Here is a 27,322-nt window from a genome sequence, read left to right as displayed (position 1 = left end):
GGGATGCTGCAATGCAAAACTCCTTCTGACCTCCATCAGAAGGCGAATGAGCGCCTCAGATTGCGTCGAGCGCACATGCTGCAGTGGAAGCCGGGGGACAAGGCATGGCTGCACTGCCCCCAGGTGCCACTGGCAACCTCCTCTAAAGTGGTGCGGCCGTGGCGGGGCCCTGTGGAAGTGGTGAAGGTGTTACGACCGCAGTGCGTGCGCATCAAGTGGGGGAAGCGGCGATGGTTCGTGCACCCCTCTAGGTTAAAACCCTTCGCTGCGGTACGCAATCCCACTTCACACGCGCGTGGCCAAACATGTGGGGGGTCGGCCGACTCGCTGGGTCCGTCTCCGTCGCTCTCACCTAATGCCTTGCCGGCTGTGCCACCTTCAGGTGCATCAGGAGTGACGGGCTCACGCCCGATCACCCCTCCTGCGGATACCGAGGGTCACGCGGAGTCGGATGAATGCTCACCCCAAGACGGACAATTGCCACCTGATGGTCCGCCACGCGCGGGTACCCCATGTGAGGGGCCCGCTGCAAGGACGCGCGCTAAAATGCGCAAACTGTTGTGAGGCCGGAAACTGTGTACATAGCTGTTGTGTTCATTGGGTGTTGTGTGGGTGGTGTGTTCCCCGCTCCTCGGATGTACATATGTTGGCTTCACCGTGTGTTGTGTGTGCGTGGTGGGTTCCCTGCTGATTGTATATAGGCTGTTTTTTTTACGGAATTCGTATTTATTCGGGGGGGGTGCGACGGGTTGTTTCTCATCTTGCTGTTGCGTTCTTGTTCTGGTTCCTGTTATTGTTCAAAAATAGTGAGGCACACGCGCGGTCAGGGGGTGAAGGCACCTTTATTGTCAAATTTTTGTATGTTGGCAGCCGGGACGGCTGCATGCTATGCGGGGGGGAGTGATGTAGGGGTGTTAGAGAGAGAGCCCGTCATGCATGGCAGCCTATGGTAAACAAACACAGTAGGCGGGGCTACATGAGTGCACGAGCAGGTGCCCTCTGCGACGTCCGCGCCAGACACCCTGGGGGGTCGATTCGGTCGTTATGATCCCCCGGGGCCCCACCCCTCAGGGAGGGGTTGGGTATAAAAGGGGAATGTATCGAAGGGCTCGGGAGTGATGTTGAGCTAAAGAAGAGAAGACGGAAGACGTCTTAGATAGAGCCCTGGACTCCCGCTGGTACGCCGTCCTTATCAGGACCGCGCAGGCTCGAGCCAGTGGCGTGGTACCAGGGCCAGAGCCAGTGCTGGTCTGGACTCTGGGTACCGGGCCCGACTGACCAGTGTCGGGCCAAGATAGCCTCCCCTAGCCCATTAGTGGAGGGCTCAGAGGCAGGCTAGGGTTAGCTAAAGAGGTGTGTCCTCAGATAGACGGGTGAGGGGGCCGATACCCCCTCAAATGTGTATGTCACAACGTTGGTGTTGAATAAACAAGTGTGCCTCCAACTCCGGTGTGAACGAGTCATAAGCGTTACTACATCTGGCGTCAGAAGTGAAACAAGGTACGAACATGGATACACGCCGGACGACTCGAGTCGGGGGACCAGAGGCAGAAGACACCACTGCAGTCGGAGGGCCCGAGACGGCTGAAGATGCCATCGACCAGCCGGGGCTGGGCGCATCCACGCCACAGCAGCTGGAGGAAGGGGAGCCGTCGATGGAGGGGCTGAGGCAGGCGCACGCGAAGCTGGCCGAGCTGCTGTACGCCGCAGCCGCCATGCTCGACACCATCACGCAGCTGGGGGCTGCGGGACCGCCACCAGGCAACGGCAGCCGACGACCACAGCGCCTTCCCGCCATTTCCACGGAGCAACATTTTGAAACTCCCGCCATCGCCGCAGCTGCTGTTGAGGGTGTGGCCGCTCTAAGCATCGCGTCCAACGGCGGGAGTACAGTACCTGCCGCGTCACCACCAACGGGCGGAACGTCACCACGGGTGCGACCGGCGATGCCATCGCTGGTTCGTGCCGACGCTGAGTTGAGTGAGGCGGACGAGGGAGTGCGTTCTTCCTCTGCAGCCGCTGCCTTACATCAGCGGCTACCTCCACTCAAGGAATTTGTGGGCGAGGATGGCGACTGGGGCGGCTTCCAGCGGCGCTTCCTCGCTCACCAGGAGATGGCACAGTGGACAGACGCCGAGGCTCTCCGCGCGCTGCCAGCACTTCTCGACAGCGACGCCCTCGCCACTCTAACATCGGCTCCGAAGGAGAGGCGCTCCACGCTGCGGAAGGCGATGCAGGTGCTGTCGGCGGTATATGGTCCACCATCGGACTGTCGCCAACTCTTTTACGATCGCCAGCGGGGGACGAAGGAGTCGCCCCTGGCGTACCGCACAAGCCTCCTGGCACTGGCGAAGGAGGCCTTTCCACGAATGGACGACGAGGGTGTCGACGCCATGGTGACAGAGAAGATACTTTTGCTGGCGGACGACTTAGACATCGTCATTGTCGCACAGGACGATGCAGAGATGTGCTCCCTCCAAGCGGCCCGTCTTCTCCACGCAAACCTGTCCTCTCAACGACGGAAGGCCAGCAAGGCGGCGAGCGGGCGTGCCGTCGCTGCGGCCACCCTCCCGGCGGAAGAGGTTTGCGCCATCGACCATCGACGGCAGCATGGAGCGGGAGTACGGGAGGACCGGGCCGGTTCAAGCCGTCTACAACATCCATCGTCGTCACCAGCGCTTCCACGCTGTTACAACTGCGGCATCCGGGGCCACGTCGCCTCGGGGTGCCGCTCTCCTGGGCAGCGCAGGACGACACCTCAACGGGACGCCGGCCCTCGTCACAAGCTCCACCATCATAATCCGGCGAGTCGCGGCACCCCTCATGCTTGGCCCACGCACACGCCCGTCACACACTCAAACACCGCAGCGAAGGGGGGGCCAATATCGCGTACCATGGCACCAACACGCACCGCTCTGGGTACTCAGATTGAACCCAGCCAGTGGTCCGTGTTGGCCCATCGGGTTGTAGCCGCGTCGTCAGGGTCGTCGGCCGTTGTGGGTCACATCGATGGGGTCGAGGTGCGCATCCTGGTCGATACAGGAGCATCGGCGACCATTATTTCGGAGTTGATTTATAACATTCTCTCTGCCCAAAGCCGTCCTTTGATGCCTGTTAACGTGCCATTCTTTGCTGCTAACGGGGGTTCACTTGGCATCATCGGACAAATTCGTGCCCAAATTTGTGTCGGGGATATTAAATTGTCTGGGCCGATTTTTGTTTCCTCCTCGCTGGCGGTTCCGTGCCTGCTGGGGACGGACTTCCTGGCCAAAATGCCGATTAGGATATTAATCGACCAGGGATGCATTGAGCTCCCATCGGGCCGACGCATGGCGTTTCTGCCATCCCCCGCTACGAGCCGGACGGCGTTCGCGACGGTGCCGGCGTTCGTAGATAGAACGGTGCGCGTTCCTCCGGGGGCGCAAATGTTGATTCCTTTGAAACTTCGGCGGCCCTTCGCTAAGGGCATTGGGGCTCAAGGGGTTCTGTTGGGACCGTCTAGGGCCGGGGTCAGTGGACCTAATTTACTCCCGGCCCAGACCATAGTGAGAGGGGAAGGAGAACCCTTCATCGCGGTCCTCAATGTGGGCTCGCAGACGGTGGTGGTCCCACAGGGGACCGTGCTTGCTCACGCAACGCCGGTGCCCTGTGAGGAACCCGTCGCGAGTCATGTCGGCGCTGTCCCTGCACCGCGTCCACATTCGGACAGCGAGGAAGGGTGGCTCGAGGCGCTTTGTGCGGGATCGACGGACCTGTCAAATTTAGAGCGTCAACGTCTTAAGACACTACTGAGGGAATTTTCCGACGTTTTCAGTCGGGATAAATACGATTTGGGCTGCACTCATCTGCTGCGTCACCATATTGATACGGGTGACAGCGCGCCAATACGCCAGAATCCTTTTCGGTTGAGTCCCGCCGAAAAGGACCATGTCAAATCGGCTGTTGATGACATGCTAGCCGCCGACATCATTTCTCCCTCCAACAGCCCTTGGGGAGCGCCGATCGTCCTGGTTAAGAAGCAGGACGGTTCGTTGCGGTTTTGCGTTGACTTTCGGCGCCTTAATAAAATTACGGTTGCCGACGCATACCCGCTCCCACGGATGGACGAATCGCTTGACGCCTTGGCGGGAGCGCGATTCTTCTCCACATTGGACTTACTTTCGGGATTCTGGCAGCTTCCTCTGGACGATGATTCAAAGCCTAAAACTGCTTTCCGTACTCCGCACGGCCTGTTTCAATTCAACCGGTTGCCGATGGGCTTACACTCAGCGCCGGCAACTTTCCAGCGGTTGATGGAATTGGTTCTGGCTGGATTGCAATGGGAGTCGTGCCTGATTTATTTGGATGACGTCATTGTCTTTGGCAAAACTTTTGATGAACATCTCCAGAGGTTGCGGGCGGTTTTCCTAAAGATGCGGGCTGCTAATTTGAAATTTAAGCCCCAAAAAAGCCATTTGTTACGCGAGTCGGTGCGTTATTTGGGGCACATCGTGGGGCGCTCAGGTATTTCTACCGATCCCGCCAAAACGCAGTGTGTAAGCTCCTGGCCGACTCCCACCTCAGTGGGAGAGGTTAGGAGTTTTATTGGGTTTGCGTCGTATTATAGACGCTTCGTCGCTAATTTTGCGACTATAGCAAAACCCCTACACGCTTTAACATCAAAAGGGGTTCGGTTCTGCTGGGGTCAGGAGGAGGAAGCTGCTTTTTGCTCCCTTCAGGACGCTTTTGCAAACGCTCCTCCCCTGATTTACCCTGATTTTTCAAAACCATTCTTGCTCGACACCGATGCGAGCAACACGGGTATTGGAGGCGTGCTCTCCCAGGTGGTTGACGGCGTGGAACGTGTGGTTGCGTACGGCAGTCGGGTGTTGTCTCCAGCGGAGCAACGATATTGTGTCACCCGTAGGGAACTGTTGGCAATTGTCCATTTCATCCAACAGTATCGCCCATATCTGTACGGTCGGCATTTCACCGTCCGCACAGATCATGCGGCACTGCAGTACGCCCTGAGGGTTCAACAGCCATCGGGACAATTGTCCCGATGGTTGGAGGTCCTCCAGGATTACGATTTCCAAACCACATACCGTAAGGGCGTTCGCCACACCAACGCGGACGCTCTGTCGCGCTTGCCAACCACCTCCGAGTGTGTATGCCTCCTGGGGTCTGGACGTTGCAGACCTCCAGGGGACACGTCGGTTCCTGTCTTGGCGGCCGCCAACGACGACGATACAGTAGTTACTAATTCGATCGAACAACAGGGCAAAGATTCCCTGTTGGGGTTGCCCGTCATTGAATGGGGGCGCCTCCAGATGGAGGATGTCTCCCTCCTCGGGTGGCGACGTCGCGTTGGCGGTGCGGCGGGGGGAAAAAGAGGGCGTTCCGACGCATGGGAAATGTGCCAAGGCCTGCTGATGCATTTGGACGGGAAGTCGCGTCGACATCGGGTGGTGGTCTCTACTGGGTTGCGGAGCAGGGTGGTATGGGCCGCTCATGAGCGCCTCCTACACCTGGGGACCCAAAAGACTCTCGCCTTGCTGCAACTTGATTTTTATTGGCCTGGCATGACGAGGGATGTTGGGGATTTGTTGGGATCATGCCCTCAATGTGCACAATGCAAACCGCCGGCACGGGAGTCTAACCCGCCCTTGCAATCGATCAAAGTGTCCAGGATAAACGAGCTGGTCGCTCTGGACATTTTGGGACCATTCCCCGCCACCCCCAGGGGGAATAGATATTTGTTGACTGGTGTCGAGTATTTTACACGCTGGCCTATGGCCTGGCCTCTGGCCAACCAGTCGGCAGCAGCCATCGTGGAGGCCTTTGTTCAGGGTTATGTCCTGGACAAAGGTGCTCCGGAGAGGCTGCTGACCGACCAGGGCAGAATTTTTTCCGGTAAACTACTCAGACAAGTCTGTGATCTCCTCGGCACAAAGAAAATTCGGACCTCCCCATATCACTCACAAACTGACGGGATGGTCGAACGGTTGCATCGCACCATCACGTCCATGTTATCACAACAAGTTTCGGACTCACAAACGGATTGGGACCTACAAATTCAGGGGGTCTTGGCGGCGTACCGGATGGCACCCCATGCAGCTACGGGGTTTTCTCCCTTTTACCTCATGTACGGCCGAGAACCACACCCGCCTGTTCGTGCCCAGTTGCAGATCCCCGTGCCGCAGGGAAAAACTAATCTGGCTGACCACGTTAAATTTAATCTGGACAAATTGACCGAGGCACGGGATGCTGCAATGCAAAACTCCTTCTGACCTCCATCAGAAGGCGAATGAGCGCCTCAGATTGCGTCGAGCGCACATGCTGCAGTGGAAGCCGGGGGACAAGGCATGGCTGCACTGCCCCCAGGTGCCACTGGCAACCTCCTCTAAAGTGGTGCGGCCGTGGCGGGGCCCTGTGGAAGTGGTGAAGGTGTTACGACCGCAGTGCGTGCGCATCAAGTGGGGGAAGCGGCGATGGTTCGTGCACCCCTCTAGGTTAAAACCCTTCGCTGCGGTACGCAATCCCACTTCACACGCGCGTGGCCAAACATGTGGGGGGTCGGCCGACTCGCTGGGTCCGTCTCCGTCGCTCTCACCTAATGCCTTGCCGGCTGTGCCACCTTCAGGTGCATCAGGAGTGACGGGCTCACGCCCGATCACCCCTCCTGCGGATACCGAGGGTCACGCGGAGTCGGATGAATGCTCACCCCAAGACGGACAATTGCCACCTGATGGTCCGCCACGCGCGGGTACCCCATGTGAGGGGCCCGCTGCAAGGACGCGCGCTAAAATGCGCAAACTGTTGTGAGGCCGGAAACTGTGTACATAGCTGTTGTGTTCATTGGGTGTTGTGTGGGTGGTGTGTTCCCCGCTCCTCGGATGTACATATGTTGGCTTCACCGTGTGTTGTGTGTGCGTGGTGGGTTCCCTGCTGATTGTATATAGGCTGTTTTTTTTACGGAATTCGTATTTATTCGGGGGGGGTGCGACGGGTTGTTTCTCATCTTGCTGTTGCGTTCTTGTTCTGGTTCCTGTTATTGTTCAAAAATAGTGAGGCACACGCGCGGTCAGGGGGTGAAGGCACCTTTATTGTCAAATTTTTGTATGTTGGCAGCCGGGACGGCTGCATGCTATGCGGGGGGGAGTGATGTAGGGGTGTTAGAGAGAGAGCCCGTCATGCATGGCAGCCTATGGTAAACAAACACAGTAGGCGGGGCTACATGAGTGCACGAGCAGGTGCCCTCTGCGACGTCCGCGCCAGACACCCTGGGGGGTCGATTCGGTCGTTATGATCCCCCGGGGCCCCACCCCTCAGGGAGGGGTTGGGTATAAAAGGGGAATGTATCGAAGGGCTCGGGAGTGATGTTGAGCTAAAGAAGAGAAGACGGAAGACGTCTTAGATAGAGCCCTGGACTCCCGCTGGTACGCCGTCCTTATCAGGACCGCGCAGGCTCGAGCCAGTGGCGTGGTACCAGGGCCAGAGCCAGTGCTGGTCTGGACTCTGGGTACCGGGCCCGACTGACCAGTGTCGGGCCAAGATAGCCTCCCCTAGCCCATTAGTGGAGGGCTCAGAGGCAGGCTAGGGTTAGCTAAAGAGGTGTGTCCTCAGATAGACGGGTGAGGGGGCCGATACCCCCTCAAATGTGTATGTCACAACGTTGGTGTTGAATAAACAAGTGTGCCTCCAACTCCGGTGTGAACGAGTCATAAGCGTTACTACACACACACAGCAGCAACGTCGCCCTCTACTGCAAAAATCATCAGGACCTCAATAACATCCCTCGCCATCGTTTGACATCACGCCGCAAGCCCTTTCGGACCCATGCGCTGAACCTTCCACAATGCGAATTCAACCCCCGATGAAGCCCGGAGAGCCAAATGGAGTTCTGAAGAACTCACAAAAAACTCGGCCATGTTATGAATGGCCCAACGCAGAAGATTCCTGGGTTTGATCTTCCACAAAGCTGCTCATGGTCCACACTAAACCGCATCCACTGCACAAACCATGGCAGCAGGAGATGCAGATACCGACGCACAAATGGGAAATTAAAAACTATCCAGTAGTGGTGGTGCGACTGTGAGTCATCAAGAGCAGCCTGCAGTACAACGTGGAACGGCGCAATTCCCCGATCCACAAATACGAAGGAGGCATCACAGCGATGATGATGATGCACTACTGGCTCCTGATGTGGATTTCTGCGGGTTAACCACGACCTGAATGTGACATTGTAAGTAGCTGGCTCTGCATCTACCATCGGCAGCCGTACGAAAGAAAAAAAACGCCAGAACTTGGCAGGACCCTCCTGAGAAAAGAGTTTTAAGACTCAGCGAGGCTTTTCTGAGTGAAGAAACAACAACAATAATAACAAATTACCTTTTCTAAATGGCCAAGCCAGTTAACAACACAGCATCGCAAATCAGAATCTTTATTTATACTGGGGGAATCCGATGAGCTGTAATGCTCTTTTTTCACAAATGTCCATTAAGGGCACAGTAAAGAACGTCCCAACAACAAACAATACAAAAGCATGATAGTTGTGCAAAGAGAGGTAAACAACTCACCCAAGCACATGCAAATGAAACTAATCCATCCACATCCTACCGGACAAAGCCCACTGACAAAATGGCAACATCGCCTCCGTTGTCCCGTGTCGGTGCATACGCTTCACACGCGATCATTCAGCTCGTTGACTTACCCAGGTGGGGAAAAAAACCTCACCGACTCTCAGGGCTCAGTTGTTCTGGAGACTCCGGTCCAAGTTCTGGCAGTACGGGGGGGCGATGTTGCTTCTATGACCCCTAATGACGTATTTACGATTACATGGGGGGGTTGCTATCGGAGAAAACCTCAGGACCCGGAGGAACCCCGTGCAGAACATGGATAGAGAAACAATTGTGGTGCCACAGCGACGGGGCCGCTCTGCCGAGCCAGGGAGCCGCCCGGCTTCCCCCACCGCACTGCCCCCCATCACCCCCCCCCACATAAGCACACACCCGCACGCATCCCCCCCCCCCCCCCCCATAGAGCTGGAAGGGAAGGTCACCTGACCGACCGGTTTTTATCCGAGAAACCCTTATCGGGATTAACTCTCACGGTTTCCGGCGATCAGGGAATTGGATGACCTCCCCCGTGCTACGTGGCACCGCGGCGCTGCGGCTGGCCTTAATATGGTGTGGTCGCGGCGTGGGGCATTCGGCCACCGCGGTTGAGGCGCATTTCCCCCCACACACGCGAGTATCGACGGGGCAGGCAGAGGGAATAAGCATTGTGATGGAGGAGCATCATTAGAAAACACGCAGCGCATCTGAACGGCATAATCAGGCACCCCCGCACAGGCAGCGGAGGGACAGCGTAATTACGCTCGGGCACGCAGGCACCATTATTAGGGGAGTTAAAGGATAAGGCTATTAGTATGAATAACCTGGAGAGCGGGGTCACGCGGGCAGCCGTGCACAAATTCCCACGGCGCACCTTTGTAATGGACGCCGCCGCATGAACCTCGATGATGGGGGCCTGCGTGAGAAAGGGATTAATTAGGATTTACGCCGCTCACTGATTAGCGGATCAAAAGCGCCCGGAACCGCCGTGCGCGGGCTCGAGGTGCACGAGCCCATTGTTCAGCGCAGCATCCCTTTGAGGTAGGGAGAATAAATAGGGGGGGCGCAAGGGGGAAGGGGCTCTCTTCTCTCCAGGCCAGCGGACCAGCAGCAGCTCCAGCCAGCGACCCGGACGTCCGTGCGACGTATCGAGGTACGCTGTTAGCGCAGAGAGCAGCGATCCTCCGCGGGCGCCAAACAGTGAGTGGGGAGGTGGAGTAGGATAATAGCCGATAAATAGGGAATAGGTACCGGTTTAGTGGAATAGGCCAGCCTCGTTGACTCACTGATTCAACATTAGTTACCAGGTAATAAATCATTAATAGCGAAGCGTGGTCTCGCGTGATCTTGTCGTGCAGTGTGAGCGTGTGGGTGCGCGTGTGTACGCAGTGATTCTGTAGTGCTGCGGCTCGCCTCGGGGGAGCGCTGCGCAGAGCGGTGCGCGTGTGTTCACTACGTATATGATACAGGTGTGCGATCACAACGTGAGTGCTCCGTGGTGAGTGGGTGCCGCGGGGAGCTGTGTGCGTGAGTGCGCGTACGTTCGCTACGTGTATGATACAGGTGTGCGATCACAACGTGAGTGCTCCGTGGTGAGTGGGGGCCGCACAGGGCTGTAGACGGGCGCACGCTCGCAGCGTGCGAGAGCTGTACGTAGAGGCGTAAAGAGGGGGAGTATGGCGTTTGATTGATGATGCCGTGCGCACGTATGCTTGCAGCGTGGGAGCGCTGCGTGAAGCGTATGGGTAGGGGCGTCGCGTTCGAAGGCCGGCGAAACCCTAGCGGGTATTAGGGAGGTGGGGTAACATAAACGGGATAGAGGATGATGGCGGGAGAGACCCCGGGGGCCAACGGCCCCCACACAATCTCCACATGCAGAGAAAGGCGCCCGAGTGGCAGAGTTGAAGGGTTCGAGCACTGCGCTACGAACCCGGCGACCCGAGTTCGATTCCCGCTCACGGCCACCAACACCAGTGACGATTATCTGAACTGGTCCTCGGCCTCCCCTAGGTCGACTCAGCCTTATATGAGTACCTGGTGCGGTGCGTAAACATCGCCACTAGAAAGACAAAGGCGGCCGTGCGTGGTGCTGGCCACCCACCCCCTCGTGTGCTGTTCCGGCCTTCATAAATGCTCCCTAACAGCGCTTGCCCCAATAGTATGTTAAGGCTATACGGGTGATCTTTGTATTTGTCAACATGTATGACTTGGGCCTGTGATCGATCTATCCCGCTTCGAAGCACGTGCACTTGAAGGAAGCCTTGAATTGGGGAGGCGCCCAGGGATGGTTGCGTTGTGTGAGTGACTGGAGCTTCAGGATATTGCCGCCCGTCGGAAGAGCACCTGGTGAGAGAGTTGTGATGATCGCTATGGCGATGAGAAGAGACAGTAGCAGCAGGAGCAGCAGCTGAAAACCATGTGGCGTGCGAAGGGGTTGTGGAAGATGTGAGAGCTTGAGGGATGATTTGCAGGAGTTCGTGGCACTGCTGATGAGACCCAGAGAAGGCGAAACCTTTCACGTTATTATTCACATATTTTTGCTGCTGGTTAATAGAATGTGGCAGGAAACCATTTGCTTCAGAAAGCAGCTGTGCTCATGCAGTTGATTGACCTGAATGCTGTTCCACTCTGGCCAGAGATGAAAGGAATTCCTGTCGTGATTATTTCTTTATTTGCCACAGAGGTGGCTGATGGAGACTTCACCATTCCCGCCCCCACCAACCGACCTTAGGCCTACACTTCGAGTCATATGACTTACAAAAAATGTTAGTATTCATCATAAACTAAACAATTTTATTTTATTTTACAAGTGTAATGACGCCGATACAGGTTCTTGCTTTACTAAGAGCTTTTATTGTGAACATCAGCACTATTCCGAGGCCCGGGCTTCGGTTCTTGATGCTCGAACTTCGTCTTATCTCCAAGCCGGGTCCCTTCCCCTCGTGCTAGCCAACTGCAAATTCCCTCGAGCCCCCTTTCTCGAAGGTCCGCTCACCCCGCTCCCTTCGCCAAACCCCGTCCTCCAACGGTTGTCGCCTGTTACCCCGAGCATCTACCCTCGTTTCCACGCCTTTTACTTTTGAATTTGTCCTCCAATCAGTTTAATTCTCTGACCCTAACCAATCCTCTTTGATGCCCCCCATGCACCAATCAGAGACCTTGACACACTTTGAACGCGAACCATATCAGGTAAGTGCTTTGTTGTTTTCGGTCTTTACATAAGGCAAGGCCCCACTGGGCTGCTCCGTAGCTCTTTGTCAGAAGTGACCCGGCTATCACAAATGATACCTCGACGAAGTGGCTTGTCATCACGTGGAAATGTAAAGCAGACAAATACTCTAAATGCGTAATGTTGATTCTACATGTGTAGGAAAAAACCGGAGGACCCGAAGAAAAATCCACGCGACCACGGAGAGATAGACATACAAACTCCAAATATGCAGGCGTTAGGGTCGGAATCGAACCCCTGACCTCCTGTAGAAAAGGCGAGGTAGTTAACATCTTGCAAACATTGTTCATCATCATTAGCAACAATGGACAATTCACGGCTAACTTCAGTGGCGAGTGATATTCGAACTGGTCCTGCCCTCTCTACTTCACCAACCCGCACTGACCAGACCAGCGCGGGAAAGTATGGTCAAATAACCCCAATGGCCGACACGAAGTCGAGAGGCCTTCATTCATCAGTAGGTTGCACGTGACCGATGATAATGGTGATGAATGTTAATTAAACAACAACTTTGTCGTCAGTGAATGGGTGGATGAGTGGGTGGGTGGATGAGTGAGTGGGTGGGTGGGCAAGTTGGTGGAGAGTGGGCGGGGTAGTGATTGGGTAAACAGTGAGTGGTGTGTGGGTTAGTGATTGCATGGGTGAGTGGGTGAGTGAGTGGTTACGTGGAGTGGGTGGGTTTGTTGGACAGGAGACTATAACGTCTCCTGGCCAAGCTCCATTTGGCGAAGCCAGGAGACTGAACCCTGATCCTTGGGGTTCCTCCAGAGACAGCGAATAACCACTGCGAGTAGCTACGTGGAATGTTCAAGTGCTCATTCTGTCGAGAGGCTACTATTCTTCTGTCGGGAGCTGAATCAGTACTGCCTTAATATAGGGGGTCCAGTGGACTGGTTGTGGCTCCAGTCATCATGAGGGATAGACAATCCTCCACTTGGGGCAGGAAACTACTAAACAACAGGGAGTTACTATTCTTTTGAACAATAATGAAGGGGGCATGGGAGTGAAATCCTTACAACATTATGGATGCACGCCGGGTCCAAGCACAAATATCTGCTGAACTATATAGTGGCAGAAAAGCGGATGCGGGCCCATGTTCTTGACACCAGGACCTACCGTGGAGCTGATCTGCCCAATGATCATCGGTTTATCATCCCTAAGATGCGCCTGCCATTCTTCCACTGTGGTGGTGGGTGTCCATATAAGACCCCATTTAATCCCATAATAGTCTGGTCTCAGCTAGCTAATGAAATTTACAAGCAGAACGTCATCATCGCTTTCAGCTGGGTTTGGCATCCCCACAACTCTTTAATGCTATCTAAATTAAATTGCAAAAACTATCACCATCCTTAAGGGAAAAAAACGGTGATCCAATCTCCAAGAATATGTCTGCATGTTTGCTGAACATTTCTGTGATGTCTTGGGGGAGGATAAAGCACTCAGCCCAGATAACATCATGGGGCAATTATTATTTGGTTCTTTCGGTTAAGTCACGTCTAAAGATAAAATAATAAATTAAATTAAATAATAGAATACGACGTTTCGATTGCAACACAAGCAATCATCATCAGGTATAATGAAATAGCGACATAAAATCTAACCAGAAAACTATAGACAGACATATTAGCAGACAGATATCACCAAGATACATAGAGAGAGCAACACAGGTAACAGAGAGAGGTGGTCGTCTCTGTGGGATGGCCTTAAATAGACAGAGGAGGGCGGACGCAGAGAGAGGGAGGGGGGTTAGAGAAAAAATTAGCATATCAATGAGTGGTCAACAGACGTGGTGCTACAACTACGATGACACGGCAAGCAAGCCTGAAAATCAGGAGAAAGACACACTAAAATTAAATAACCTAGCAAAATATCGAAATGTAATGTAATACAACACAGAGGGTCATTACATATTTTGCTAGGTTATTTAATTTTAGTGTGTCTTTCTCCTGATTTTCAGGCTTGCTTGCCGTGTCATCGTAGTTGTAGCACCACGTCTGTTGACCACTCATTGATATGCTAATTTTTTCTCTAACCCCCCTCCCTCTCTCTGCGTCCGCCCTCCTCTGTCTATTTAAGGCCATCCCACAGAGACGACCACCTCTCTCTGTTACCTGTGTTGCTCTCTCTATGTATCTTGGTGATATCTGTCTGCTAATATGTCTGTCTATAGTTTTCTGGTTAGATTTTATGTCGCTATTTCATTATACCTGATGATGATTGCTTGTGTTGCAATCGAAACGTCGTATTCTATTATTTAATTTAATTTATTATTTTCTCTTTAGACGTGACTTAACCGAAAGAACCAAATAATAATTCCTGCAGTCACGAAAGTTCTAAAATTAAGATCATGGGGCAAAGTGGAGATGATCTTGCAGGCGCTGCAGTGCCTCAAATATTGGCAGAAGTATAATGAGGTGTCACCTGTTGAGGGAGAGTGGTTATATCTGGTTTTGAGACCAGATACAGCCACTGGGCAGGAATGGCCTCCCAAGCGAACTGCTGAGGGAGAGTGGCGTTTGTGTGCAAACTGCCCTATATGACAACTGTCTAATCTTAACTGTCTGGACCACAGGAGGGGTTCTGCAGGATAGGATGCCCTAGTGGTTTCCCTTTAAAAGGGGGGGGGGATCACACTGATTGCAACAATTACTGGGGTATCTCCCTCCTTAGTCTCAAGACTTATTCAACATTGTCTTGCTAGACATGCTGAGGAGAAGCTTGCGAAGCTTAAATTAGGTTTCAGACTGGGCGGTCCTGCAGGAACACTTTTCTCTATCCATATGCTACAGCAGAGGTGTGGAGAATATCAACATGACTTACATCTCTTGCTTTATTCTCTGGTCAAAGCCTATGATACCATCAACAGACCAGCGCTCTGAGTTATTCTTCGTGCTTTTGGAGTCCCTGACTCTCTGCTCACAATCATTAAGGACCTTCATGATGGTGAGCGGGTCAGTAGGGGCCCAGGTAGTGCATCGGCCAGTCATTTCAGTCAGTAAACCCATGACACTTGGGTCTGTTCTGTGACCTCCTGTCGGGGGGCCTTTGGCACTTCACGTGGCCTCAAAGTGCACCTAGCCTGGCACAGGCGCGATGGTGATGCCATCGCCACTTAGGGGTGAATAGCGGGTATTGTTGCGTGCGGGTGGGTGAGTGGATAAGTGGGTGGGTGAGAAAGTGGTGAAAGGGTGAGTGGATAAGTGGGTGGGTGAGTAAGCGCGTGGATGAGGGGTTTGCGTCATGGCCCAGAGAGAGAGGGCGGATACAGGGCGCGGTGTCGTGCCTGGAGTGTCTGGTGTGTCCGATATGTCGACTGTGCCAGCTGTGCCTGGTTGTGCCTGCTGTGCCTGGTGTAGCTGCTTGTGCCTGGTGTAGCTGCTTGTGCCTGGTGTGTCTGGGGTGCCCGGTTGTGCCTGCTGTGCCTGGTTGTGCCTGGTGTGTCTGGTTGTGTGTAGTGTCTGGTTGTGTGTAGTGTCTGGTGTGTCTGCTGTGTCTGGTTGTGCGTAGTGTGTCTGGTGTGCCTGGTTGTGTGGGCTACACGGGTTTTTTGGTCTTTGGTGTGTGTGGGAGGGATGAGGCGAAGGGGGGAGGTAAAGGGATGGAGAGGAAGAGAGCGAGAGATTGATCATGGTGATGATGATGGTGGTAGTGGTGGTGATAATTTGTCTTGTTGGTTCTTTCGGTAAAGTCACGTAGAAGGGAAGTAAAAGAGAAAGATGTTGTCAAGGCGCTCTTCTTCCCCCCTCCAACCCAGCTTAAATATACGCTCCAAGCTTGGTGGTGTTTCATTCTTCACCTGAGGACGGCTGCTTGCGTTGTGGCCGAAACGTCGTGAGAATTATTTTATTATGTTTTATTTTTATTATTTTATTACTTCCCTTCTACGTGACTTTACCGAAAGAACCAAGACGATGAATCCCTGCAGTCACGAAAGCTTTACATCGTGATAATTTGTGTTACCCTCAGCGGGGTCCCTCTCAAAGAAGCTGTGTCGGCACATTTTTTAAAAGCATCGTTTCTGTTTTGAAGCCAAGATTCGGACGAGGAGAAGCTGGCGGTGACGACCCAGAACGCCACGTGGCCTCAACCATCCACCCACTCCTACCGCCATCACCGCACCCTATCACGACACGACCCATCAACCTAAAACTATTTCATTATTTTAATATTTTACCAGGTAAGGCCCTCTGAAAAATATCTACATAGCTCAGAGGCGACATGGACTCACTTGATAGCTCAACGAAGTGGCTTGTCATTTGGAAATGTATCGCAGGCAAACACGAAATGCCACCACGGAGAGAGAGAGACACCGCAAACTCCAAATATACGGCAGCAGGCGTCAGGATCGGACCCACGACCTCCTGTATATCAGGCGAGATAGTAAACATCTCATAGCCACCGTGATGATGATAGAGAGAGAGACACCGCAAACTCCAAATATACAGCAGCAGGCGTCAGGATCGGGATCGAACCCACGACCTCCTGTATACCAGGCGAGATAGTAAACATCTCATAGCCAGTTTAACACGTAGGATTCATCGACACATATCATCCATCAGAGTTTTTTGGGGTTAGATCGTGTAAATATATAAATGTGTCGTTAAAACCCGCCACCACCCGACACAGCCAACTAGTAAGGGTTGTCAGCACGTTCTGTTTACGTGACAACTCTTACTAGTTGGCTGTGTCGGGTGGTGGCGGGTTTTAACGACACATTTATAGATTTCGCGATCTGACCAAGGCCGTAGCCATGGAGTCAACATTGGGGAGAACCAAATCTTCCAGGGGGTGTGGGGGTCCCAACCCAGAGAAAAAAAAATCGAAATTTGAAAACTAATTTCGTGCCATTTCCTGCGTAAAATATTTTTAAAAATGCACTAACACATGGGATGGATTTTTTTTTACAATAATGTCTAATAGTGTATTGTACTACATTGCTCTGTTTTTTTCTCTTTTTACCTTTTCTTGTTTCATTGTATGTAATGGCAGAGATTAGGGATTAATAAAGTACAACCAAAACCACAATTATACAAACAGAAATCTATTTTATAGTAATATATTGGGGGGGACATTTTGAGCATATTTTAATATTTATATTATAACTAGCTTTAGCTTTACTCCCCGGCTTCGCCCGGGACTTGGATTCACCACATCAGTTACTCGTTTGAGGCTGAGTCGACCTAGGGGAGGCCCAGGACCGGGTAAAATAATCGTCGGGTTCGTAGCGCAATGCTCGAACTGCTTCCCGCAGACCGGGACCCCCCTCACGGCTGGAGACCCCTCTCACGGACCCCTCTCACGGACCCCTCTCAGGGACGGGGACCCCCCTCACAGCTGGAGACCCCCCTCACGCATGGGGACCCCTCTCACGGACCGTTCTCACGGTCCCCTCTCAGGGACGGGGACCCCTCTGAGGGACGGGAACCCCCTCTCACGGATCCCTCTGAGGGACCCCTCTCAGGGACGGGGACCCCCTCTCACGGACCCCTCTGAGGGACAGGGACCCCTCTGAGGGATGAGGATCCCTCTCAGAGACCTCTCTCAGGGACCCCTCTCAGGGACCCCTCTCGGGTACCAGGACCCCCCCCCCCTCACGGATGGGAACCCCTCTGAGGGACAGGGACCCCCCTCTGAGGGACGGGGACCCCTCTGAGGGATGAGGATCCCTCTCAGGGACCCCTCTCAGGGACCCCTCTCTGGGACCCCTTCTCAGGGACCCCTCTCAGGGACCCCTCTCGGGTACCAGGACCCCCCCCCCCCTCATGGATGGACCCCCCTCTGAGGGACTGGGACACCCCTCTGAGGGACGGGGACCCCCCTCTGAGGGACGGGGACCCCCCTCTGAGGGACGGGGACCCCCCTCTGAGGGACGGGGACCCCCCTCTGAGGGACGGGGACCCCCCTCTGAGGGACGGGGACCCCCCTCCGGCCAGCAAGCGGCGTCCGCCGCGGGGTTGTCGCTGCGCGCGCCTCGCCAGCAGGAGGCGCCCTCCTCCTCCCCCAGGGCCGCACCACAACTTTCCCCAACTCCTCGTCAAAGTTCCTCACCAAAGTTCCTCACCGCTCCGTCACGAGCCGGCCTCCCCGTCAAGGTGGCTCCGTCTCCCCCGGGGGACGTCCCCAGCCCCTCGCCTCTCTCTGGCCAGGAGCAGCCGTCTCCCGCGGCCAGAGAGACTCCCTGAAGCCGCCACACCGCGGGTAGGCCGCGAAGCCTACGGTCTCGCCTAGGAGGGCTGCCGGGGACATGCCGCCTCTCCCGGGTTGGCCCGGGTCGGTCTGGCCGTCTAACTTTGTGCAATGTGACTCGTACCGTACAAACTTTGATCAAACTCGAATTGTCCGCGTTCGCAGCAAATAATCACGGCGATGCTCCCTGCGTGGTTTAGATCTTAACGCCTCTTGTTGGGGTTTTAATTCCGATTTGTGTGATGCGGGCTCAGCGGGAAGGAATTAGTTTAAGGAGTTAAAACCGAACTTCACAGCTCCCAACACCGCGGAGACGGAACATCGAAAGCGCGGATCGCGTGGATTGTCACATCGCACGATCGTGAGGGATCGCGGCGGCTAGGGGGGAGACTTCCATCCAGCAGTGGATGAATCGTGACCGGTGGCGATGGCATGAAGAGGCTGTGGTGGTTTCGTGCAGACCCGGGCGGTGTCCTCGCTGCCAGGAGCTCCGACATGGACGAGCAGGAGCTGCAGCTCAAGGTGAGGAGAGGTGAGTGACTGAACGCCTCACCTGGTGAGGCGAGGCCTGTGTCTCTCTCACACGGTGGCAGGGCGATTCGCGCTTAACAACTGGATTTTAAGCTACCACGGAAGGTCCACTGAGCTATGTAGCTCTTTATCAGAAGCGACAAGGCCACAAATGATCAACAAAGTGGGCTTATCATCATGTGGACATTTATAGCAGCACAATACTCGACATGTGGAGGGAAGACCCGGAGAAGAATCCACGCGACCACGGGGAAAGAGACACGCAAACTCCACAAATCCAGCAGCAGGCGTGTCAGGGTCGGGGTTGAAGCCACGACCTCCTCCATACCAGGCGAGGAAGTTAACACCTCGTCAGAGCTCACTAACGTCAATTGCCGAGACTGTTGTGTGGCGGTAACGCAGTGGTCGTGTCGGAGCGGGGGTCGTCAACATGTCAAAGAGGAAGAGACATTTTGTTTGTTTTTGTCTCTGACCAAAATAGTTTTAGAGCGGCATCGCACGCGGAGCCACTTGCACACACAAACACAGCAGGGATATAGCAAGACAACAACAACAACTCACGTTCTGACTTTGTCTCCCCTATTCTTTAACAATGCAGTGTGACTGCTGTACATGTTATTGTCACAAAGACATTTCATAGTGACCGCATTCCCTATCATGTTTAAGGAATTGTTTATTATCTTTACGTTAAATTATGTTTAAGAGTCACAAGGGGGCAGCCAAAGAGCCTCAAGGGGGCAGCCAAAGAGTCGCCAGGGGGCAGCCAAAGAGTCACAAGGGGGCAGCCAAAGAGTCTCAAGGGGGCAGCCAAAGAGTCTCAAGGGGGCAGCCAAAGAGCCACAAGGGGGCAGCCAAAGAGCCACAAGGGGGCAGCCAAAGAGTCTCAAGGGGGCAGCCAAAGAGTCTCAAGGGGGCAGCCAAAGAGTCTCAAGGGGGCAGCCAAAGAGTCTCAAGGGGGCAGCCAAAGAGTCACAAGGGGCAGCCAAAGAGCCTCAAGGGGGCAGCCAAAGAGCCACAAGGGGGCAGCCAAAGAGCCTCAAGGGGGCAGCCAAAGAGTCACAAGGGGGCAGCCAAAGAGCCACAAGGGGGCAGCCAAAGAGCCACAAGGGGGCAGCCAAAGAGCCACAAGGGGGCAGCCAAAGAGTCACAAGGGGGCAGCCAAAGAGTCACAAGGGGGCAGCCAAAGAGTCACAAGGGGGCACCCGTCCCCTTATACCTGAACTGCACCGAACCCCTCACTCCCCTAAAGCCTCACCCTAAAAGCTAAAGCAGGAGGTTTCACTTCATGTTCCACGTGCTGTGCATGGATGGCGTGGTGTGAAACTGAGCATCGTTGCTATTGGCGCAAGTTATAGATGCAGCAGGGCGCCACTTTACGTGTAGATGCACCACAAGGAACATCTGTGATGGCACCAAAACCTCGTTTATGATCGATACACCTTTGATGTCCCTCGCGGTGTAGGAATGGTGGACAGGACCTCTCGGTTTGATGGTCAAACCCATATTTGAATTTTCAGTGCTGGAATCTACCCAAATTTAGTGCAGAACCAAATTTAACGTGGTGGTTTTATGTGTGTGCAGCCACACCCAAAACCATCATGTGGTGCCAGTTTAGCGCCTGACATCTGAACCACCTGTCCAACTCCTGTCTTCCCGTGTGACCCTGAGGGTACGTGTTTGTGTGCGTGCGCGACCTCTGTAGTGTAGCGGTTAGCACGCTGCACTCCAAACCCTGCGACCAGAGTTTTGATTCCCACTCACGGCCACCACCACTGACGAATATCTGAACTGGTCCTGGGCCTCCCCTATGTTCACTCGGCCTCAAATGAGTACATGGAGCAGTGTGTAAATATCACCACCGAGGAGCCAAAGGCGGTCGGGCATGGTATTGGACACCCACCCCGAAGTGTACCGTGCCGGCCTTAATAGGTGCTCGCTAACACCACTTGCCCCAACAGTCTGTTAATCTTATACGGGGGATCTTTGTCTTTGTAGTGTCAGAGCGCTGGACGGACAGCATGTGGGTGCTGGCCAACGAGCCCTCCGTGGGGCTGTTCCGCGTGCAGGAGCACATCCTCCGCTCTCTGCCCGAACTGGCCGAGCACAAGGTGCGTGCGCGGGCACCAGGGCCACTGCGATGTGGTGACGCTCCGATACGTCGAAGGGTATCAGAGCAGCGATAATCCCTACATCCGTTTTTCTCGCCATATCGTGGTTATCACGACTCATCTTGTTTTTCTTATACAACAAAACTCGCTGATGATAGTTGGAGAGGAACGACTATTGTCCGGTTAGCGCGTGCGATCTCACCGAGCTGGGCAGTGGCTACATCGCTTGGCGAGCACGGTGGAGGCATCCCCACCGCCGCCGCCCGGCTCGATTAGTGGCAGTCTTCACGGCGACAGACATGCGTCATCATCGTCCATCTCGCACCACAGCCACAGGCCGCGTTGCCGCACAGTAATCCCTCGCCACCCAAGCCGTCCTTGCTGGACGCAGGAGGAGGCCCTGGCCGCTCCGCTACCTCTTTTGAGCAGGGTCCAGTCTCGGCGCCTGGGATCAAACCCGGAGGAGGGTCGTCCACAAGGGATTGGTTCCTTGAGATCCACTCCTCACCCCATAATGACTGCTGCTTTCCGTTTAGTGCAAAGCATTTTCTGGAGTAATTTATGGTATGGCAAGTACATATCACCATCATCTTTGTAGTTCCCTGCATTGTTTAATTATTTTTGTGTAACTGACAGAATGTGCATAATCAGTTGTAAAGTTGTAATATTATAATACTTATGTTACTTTAACTGCGGTTGGAAAACTTATGTATTCTGTAGTCATACGAGATGTGCAGTAATGCACAAAAACCTCATGGCAAATATGACTACAAATGATGGGAAACTAATATCGCTATAATATTCATTTTCGTATCGTATCATGAAAAATTATCCCGCAACTCTCACTCTGAAAACCTCTCAGACGAACTTCCTGAACGTGGAGGAGAAGAGCAACGGCATCGTGTACGATGTGGAGTACGCGTGTGGGTAAGCTATTGCTGCCGCCACTACCACCATCACCACCATCACCACCACCACTACGACCGCCGCCACCACCAACGCCGCCACCACCAACGCCGCCACCACCACGACTATCACTGCCAACACCACTACTAGCACCACAACAACACCACGCCCGCCACCAACACCACTACCACTAACACCACCACCACCGCTACCACCACCGCCAACACTGAAAGGTGTGAAGCGGCCTTCATCCAGCCAGTGGATTGACAAAGGGTTTTAAATTATCAGTGTCCAATGAGACCAATAGAGATTTGGGATTCAAAACAACATTAACAGCAAACATTCAAATCTAAGTGCAACAGTCTGTGAAAGGTTACAACCGGGGAGGGGGGGGGCAACCTTTGTATTTATCTTTGTCTCCCTCGCCTCCCCCCCCCCAGCGCCCTGTCCAGCATCGCGAGTAGCAGCTTGTGTTTCTCCAGTGTGGAGGGCCTCCTCCAAAAGGCCATCGACTTGAAGGAGCAGCTCAACTCGACGCAGTTGGCCAGGTGATGATTTACAGACGGAAAAAGACGGCGGAATAATAGCAATACAGGCGGTCTCCGCTTGACAACGGTCCGATTTACGACGATCTACATTCATGCCATTTATATCAGAATGTTTATTTATACTGGAGGAATCCCATGAGCTGTAAAGCTCTTTTTCACAGATGTCCAGTAGATAGGCATGGGGTAAGAACATTACAACAACAAACAATACAAGCACATGATAGTTGTGTAAAGTACAAGAAAGGTAAACATCACCCAAACACATACACATTAAACTAAACCATCCCCATCCCATCAGGCAAAGCCCACCGAGGTATTAACTTATTTTTCAGAGGCGACCTGGCCGCAAATGTTTTCTGACCAAAGTGGCTTATCATTTGGACATTTATAGCAGCAAAATAATGTAAATAATCTCAAAGTATGTTTATAAATGTGGAGGGAAAAACTGGAGGGCCCGGAGAAAAAATCCACGTTACCACGGGGAGAGAGACGCAGTGCAGGCGGGGACCGCCTGCACTCTCTTTAGTTTCATATAGCAGCGACGCCTTTCATGCAAATTGCATCTCACGACAGCTGAAGAGCTGAAAGGCAGCAGCAAGGTGGCGAGGAGCTGGCACTACCAACAGTTGCCCAAGCTCTGCAGTCCTCTATATATTAAGATGTTTTTCAGCCAATTAATGAGTGCTTTATACATTTGTGAGAACCCAGAGAAAAGTCACACAACGGGGGAGGGGGGAGAGACACTTTCTAATGTGACTGCACACGGGAGGGAGTTTCACAACATCGGTGTGATCCACCAGCCCTCGCTGCTAGCCATTAGAGCGCTGGATTACAGGCCGTGTGCAATAGAGGTGACGTATTGAGCAATTCAGACCATCTCCCTGTGTACTCTGAGGAAGGAACATCGCCGATTTTCTATTTTCTTTTAAGGCCACGAAGTGTTATTGGCTAATGTGTTGAGTTTCTGGTTGTACATCTCTATGTTGAACGTCTTTCGCACCGTACGTAGCCAACCGTGCTATTCGAAAGTGTGGGGGAAGGACAACAAACTAAACACAAAAAGATATTTCCAAGAATGAGTTTTCAATCTAGACGATGATTTAAAAGTGCCATAGCTCTCAGTGGCTTCCTAATATTGGAAGGAAGAGCATTCCAATTGTGCACCACTGCCAACACAGCAGCAGCAGCATCACCACCTGATGATCTATTTTAACGTAATTCACGTTGACCGCTAAGAAGAGCGAGTGGGCCTGGGCAGCAGCGCCTAGAGGAGGGAATCGCGCCCCAGAGGACGTCCACTGCGGAGACGGAGTGGTAGATTCGGTTCGTGTGCCAGAACCAGTTGGATCGCTACAGGACTGTGAGAGATGGCAACAACTTGGTGATGGCCATCTCTCGCAGTGGAGTGGTCATGGCTGATGATGGTGTTGATGGATTATTTTATTATTGTGCTGTTTACCCAGGAAATCCTCACAGAGCTGAAACTCTTTTGAATTATTTGCAGCTAATTATTCAGCATTGGGATGTGTGGCCAATACCAATTGCACTGCGTGCTTGTTTTTAGTCTGGGAGGAAACTGGAGAACGCGAAGGAAAACCATGCAGATCAGGGGCAGAACTTACAAACTCCAAAGACAAAGATCCACCGAAAAGCCTTAGCAGACTGTTGGGGCAAGTGCTGTTAGCGAGCACCTATGAAGGCCGGCACGGCACACGAGGAGGTGGGTGGCCAACACCACACCAGGCCGCCTTTGTAGAACCTACAAACTCCACAACACACTTGCTTACACTCATTCACTCTCGCTTATACTCATTCACTCTCGTTCTGCAGAACAGGTGGATAACATACAAACCACTTACACACTGAAAGGTGTCTGAATCGGGAATTGAACCCAGGCCCTTCTTGCTGTGTGCCACGAGTGCTGCTACTGCGCTGTTAACCCTGAACGACCAATGGCGCTCGTTGTTGTCGCGTGTCTTGTGTTGTCTTGCAGCCCCCCGCAGCGCAGCTCCGTGCTGCGGCCGGCGTCCGTGAGCGTGAGCAACAGCCCCCCAGATTTCCCCACCGCCCCCCATGAATCGGCGGACGCTGGCGGCGCCACGGCGCCGGTGGAGCCCTGCAGGGACGTGATGGGGGCCCCCTCGGCGTAGCTCACGCCGGCGCTCTGGCTCCACGCTCCGCGCTCCGCGTGGTGGCACGGGCCCTACTTCAACAGGACTTTGAACGGGACTTGCGCCGGGCAGTGGAGCGTAGACGTGGGAGCGTAATGCAGTTCAGCGATGGACTTCCCCGCGCCGTCCTCCACTGAACACGATGCCAACGTGACGGCGGTCGTCGCTATAATTTCAGCGATGCCGGTCCTGGCTCAACGAGTCCCAATTCGGCGTAACTTTGTACCCGTGGCCACAGCACGGGAAAGGGAGTGGAGTCAGGGATGTGAACGCACGGGAAAGAGAAAGGAACGGAAGAGGGAAAAGGATTGCAAAGGAGCGGAGGAACGGGAGCGGAGGAACGGGAGCGGAGAGGTCATTGAAGGGAGAAGCTACATAAGGGCCTCAACGCTGCTGCGCAGGAGCGGCGTCTGTTTTCACAGCGGGCCGGGAGTGGGGGATGGCCACACAAGTCACGTAATGTACGGGAGGCTTAAGCTGATTCCGATAGAGAGATGGGGAGATATATCGAGAGGTGAATAAGAAAAACTAAGCACGTTGCCTGGATTCCGTAGCACTTACAAATGCGCACTCGTCCTCCGGAAGTCTTGATTAGTGATGCCGACGTTAAGTTTTTGAGCCACTCATCAAGATGTCACGGGGAGGCGAGGAACTCACTGCGTGTGTAATGTCAGTGCCTGGATCAGTGATGGTTTTTTGTATCGCGCTGGGCATTGTCACCCCCAAGCTGTGAGCAACTGTTTGATCAATTTAGCCTTTTTTTATTGAGGGCAAGGCACAGATAGCAATACAACTAACATGCAACACGCATCTCAGCCGCACAGAAACAGTGGGGCACGTGCCTTTATAGAGATCCCCGTCATAGATCTCTCCCGAGTCTGTCGATGGAGTTCCTTTGTGGATATATCGTCTCTATGCGAGCCCATGGCTGTCCGTGAGCGGTGGTGCAGCAGTTAGCACACTGCGCTATGAACCTGGCGACCCGAGTTCAATTATATCGCTCACGGCCACAAACACCAGTGACGAATATCTGAACTGTTCCTGGGCCTCCCCTAGGTCGACTCAGCCTCAAAAGAGTACCTGGTGCGATGTTATAAACATTGGCACTGGGGAGACAAAGGCGGTCGGGCTTACCGGCCTTTATGGGTGCTCGCTAACAGCACTTGCCCTAACAGTCTGTTAAGGCTATACGGGGGATCTGTCTGGTGTCCCTGTGTGGATATCGGTCTGTATGTTACACTTCTTTCGTACCGTACATAGCCAACCGTGATAATTGGAGGCGAGTCTATGGTTATCCGTGTGTGTATGAGGTCCCTGTGAGGATATATGGCCTCTATGCAAGTCAATGACTCTTTGTGAGAGTGTGTGGATATATGGTCAGTCTGAATCTCTGTGGGTATATGGGGCTCTGAGACACATTTATACTTTTATGAAGAGAAGAAGAGCCAGGCATAGGCAGAGGAGAATGATAAGCCTGAACTTGATTAGGGGCAAGGAGTCTACAGCATGGAAGGATGGAGGGTCAGAGGGGAATGGGAATTCCAGACGGCCGGAGGCAGCAGAGGAGAAAGGGCGACCCCTAGCGTCTAGGCCGTGGTGTTTTTGTCTAATCAGTCAAAGGCAAGCTGTGCATCGGGGAATGATCAACATTTTTGTTAAATAAACGACTTTGAGTTCCGATCGCAACGCGGACCGCGTTTCTCCGGAGCGCCCACGAGGACTGTCGTTGCCAGTCCGTCTGCGCTGGTGGCTTGCGAGAATTTCACACGGCCGCCGTATACAGCGAAGCACGTACAATATCCCCTCCCCTTGGGCCTCTACACCGTTTTGGTTATTTTGCTATACTTCACGATAGTCAGTGCGAGTTGCTGAATCCATTGATATTGGAGCGCCGGACAGTAATAGGTTTTAGCTGCACTGCCATTATGCTGCCCACCAAATAGAACAGCTCCATAGCCTCCTATTACAACCTGGCATGCAAAGCAGTCGCCCATCCAAGCAGTATCCAGACTCAAATCTGCTTCGCTTGTGAGCACCTGACGGCAATGGGCACATTCATGGCGATTTTGTCTCGGGCTTAATTCAGGACGGTGAAGTGAGTGACGTGGTGATGAGGACCCACACATCTTCACATGCCCAGTGAGCACCAGGAAGCCGCATGCAACGGGCGATGTAAACTTGCACATGGGAACCACTAAATCCCGACAAAATCCATTAATAAATTCATTGATGAATGACACTCCATCAGAACGTTACTCCAATGAGAAGTGACCCGATCCCGTGAGGTTGAGGATTGGAATTTCTGGGCGGTGGTTTGGCACGACAACAGGTAGTCGCCGCTGCCATTCTGGAGGGGGCAGGGCCGGATTATGGTTCTTGACGGCCTTCATAACGTTCTCCAGTTGGTACTGCTGCTTACTACCACCGCAGCTGTCGTTCCGCTTGTGTCACGCGGTACGTCGTCCAGCCGCTGGACAGATGTCGCTACTGCTGACATCAGCTAAGATCAAATAGTGGTGGTGACATCACCACGACGCTTGTCAGGTCACCGGACAAACCCAGGTGCAATGCGTTGACCGTCTGAGATGACTGGCCGATGCACCACCTGTGCCCCCCATGGTGCCAACTTGCTACGTTTTAACTCGTTGTGAGCATCACTCCTCTGCCCTCTGTTGCTGGAGGGCGACTGCCTCCCAAATACCCACAGCGCCCTTCACGAGCCTCCACAGGCCAACCTTGACATCGCTGGTCCCAGTCATTGGCAAGTCCACTCAGCTCCACATCCTCTCGTGCTACATCACTTCAGCTTTTCTCTCGCCCGTGCCATGCCCATTTAGCCCCCTCTATCCAGCCAAACAAAAGTTGTTTGGGCATGCGTGCTTCAGCCATCACAGCCTTGCCTGCCAGAACTCACCGATGTGTTCAGATCTTTCAAGGATTTGTGAGCTCACAAAATTCAGCCTGGTTAAACCCAGGATGGATCGTCGGCAGGCCGTCCTGAATGTTTCTAACCGGCATAGATGTTCCATTAGGGGGGGGTCCACGTTTT

General features: G+C 53.6%; 1 protein-coding gene across 3 annotated transcripts; it reads left to right on the top strand.

Moving 5' to 3' along the window:
• The first annotated feature begins 17,821 nt into the window (after nt 1-17,821).
• On the top strand, nt 17,822-26,898 carry LOC144950697 (BLOC-1-related complex subunit 8-like). 3 transcript variants are annotated; one of them, XM_078880772.1, is made up of 6 exons: nt 17,822-18,021; nt 18,470-18,541; nt 20,536-20,648; nt 21,511-21,575; nt 21,995-22,102; nt 24,096-26,898. In XM_078880772.1, the coding sequence occupies exons 2-6, from the start codon at nt 18,505-18,507 to the stop codon at nt 24,250-24,252; spliced, it is 480 nt and encodes a 159-aa protein (XP_078736898.1). In that variant the 5' UTR covers nt 17,822-18,021; nt 18,470-18,504; the 3' UTR covers nt 24,253-26,898. The 3 variants fall into 3 exon arrangements, with proteins under 3 accessions (XP_078736898.1, XP_078736896.1, XP_078736897.1); XM_078880770.1 differs by having other exon boundaries at nt 17,822-18,531; XM_078880771.1 differs by having other exon boundaries at nt 17,822-18,541.
• The last annotated feature ends 424 nt before the right edge of the window (nt 26,899-27,322 follow it).

This window comes from Lampetra fluviatilis, chromosome 59, assembly GCF_964198595.1.
Source record: "Lampetra fluviatilis chromosome 59, kcLamFluv1.1, whole genome shotgun sequence".
NCBI lineage: Eukaryota > Metazoa > Chordata > Hyperoartia > Petromyzontiformes > Petromyzontidae > Lampetra > Lampetra fluviatilis.
This window is presented reverse-complemented; position numbering and strand designations above follow the sequence as displayed.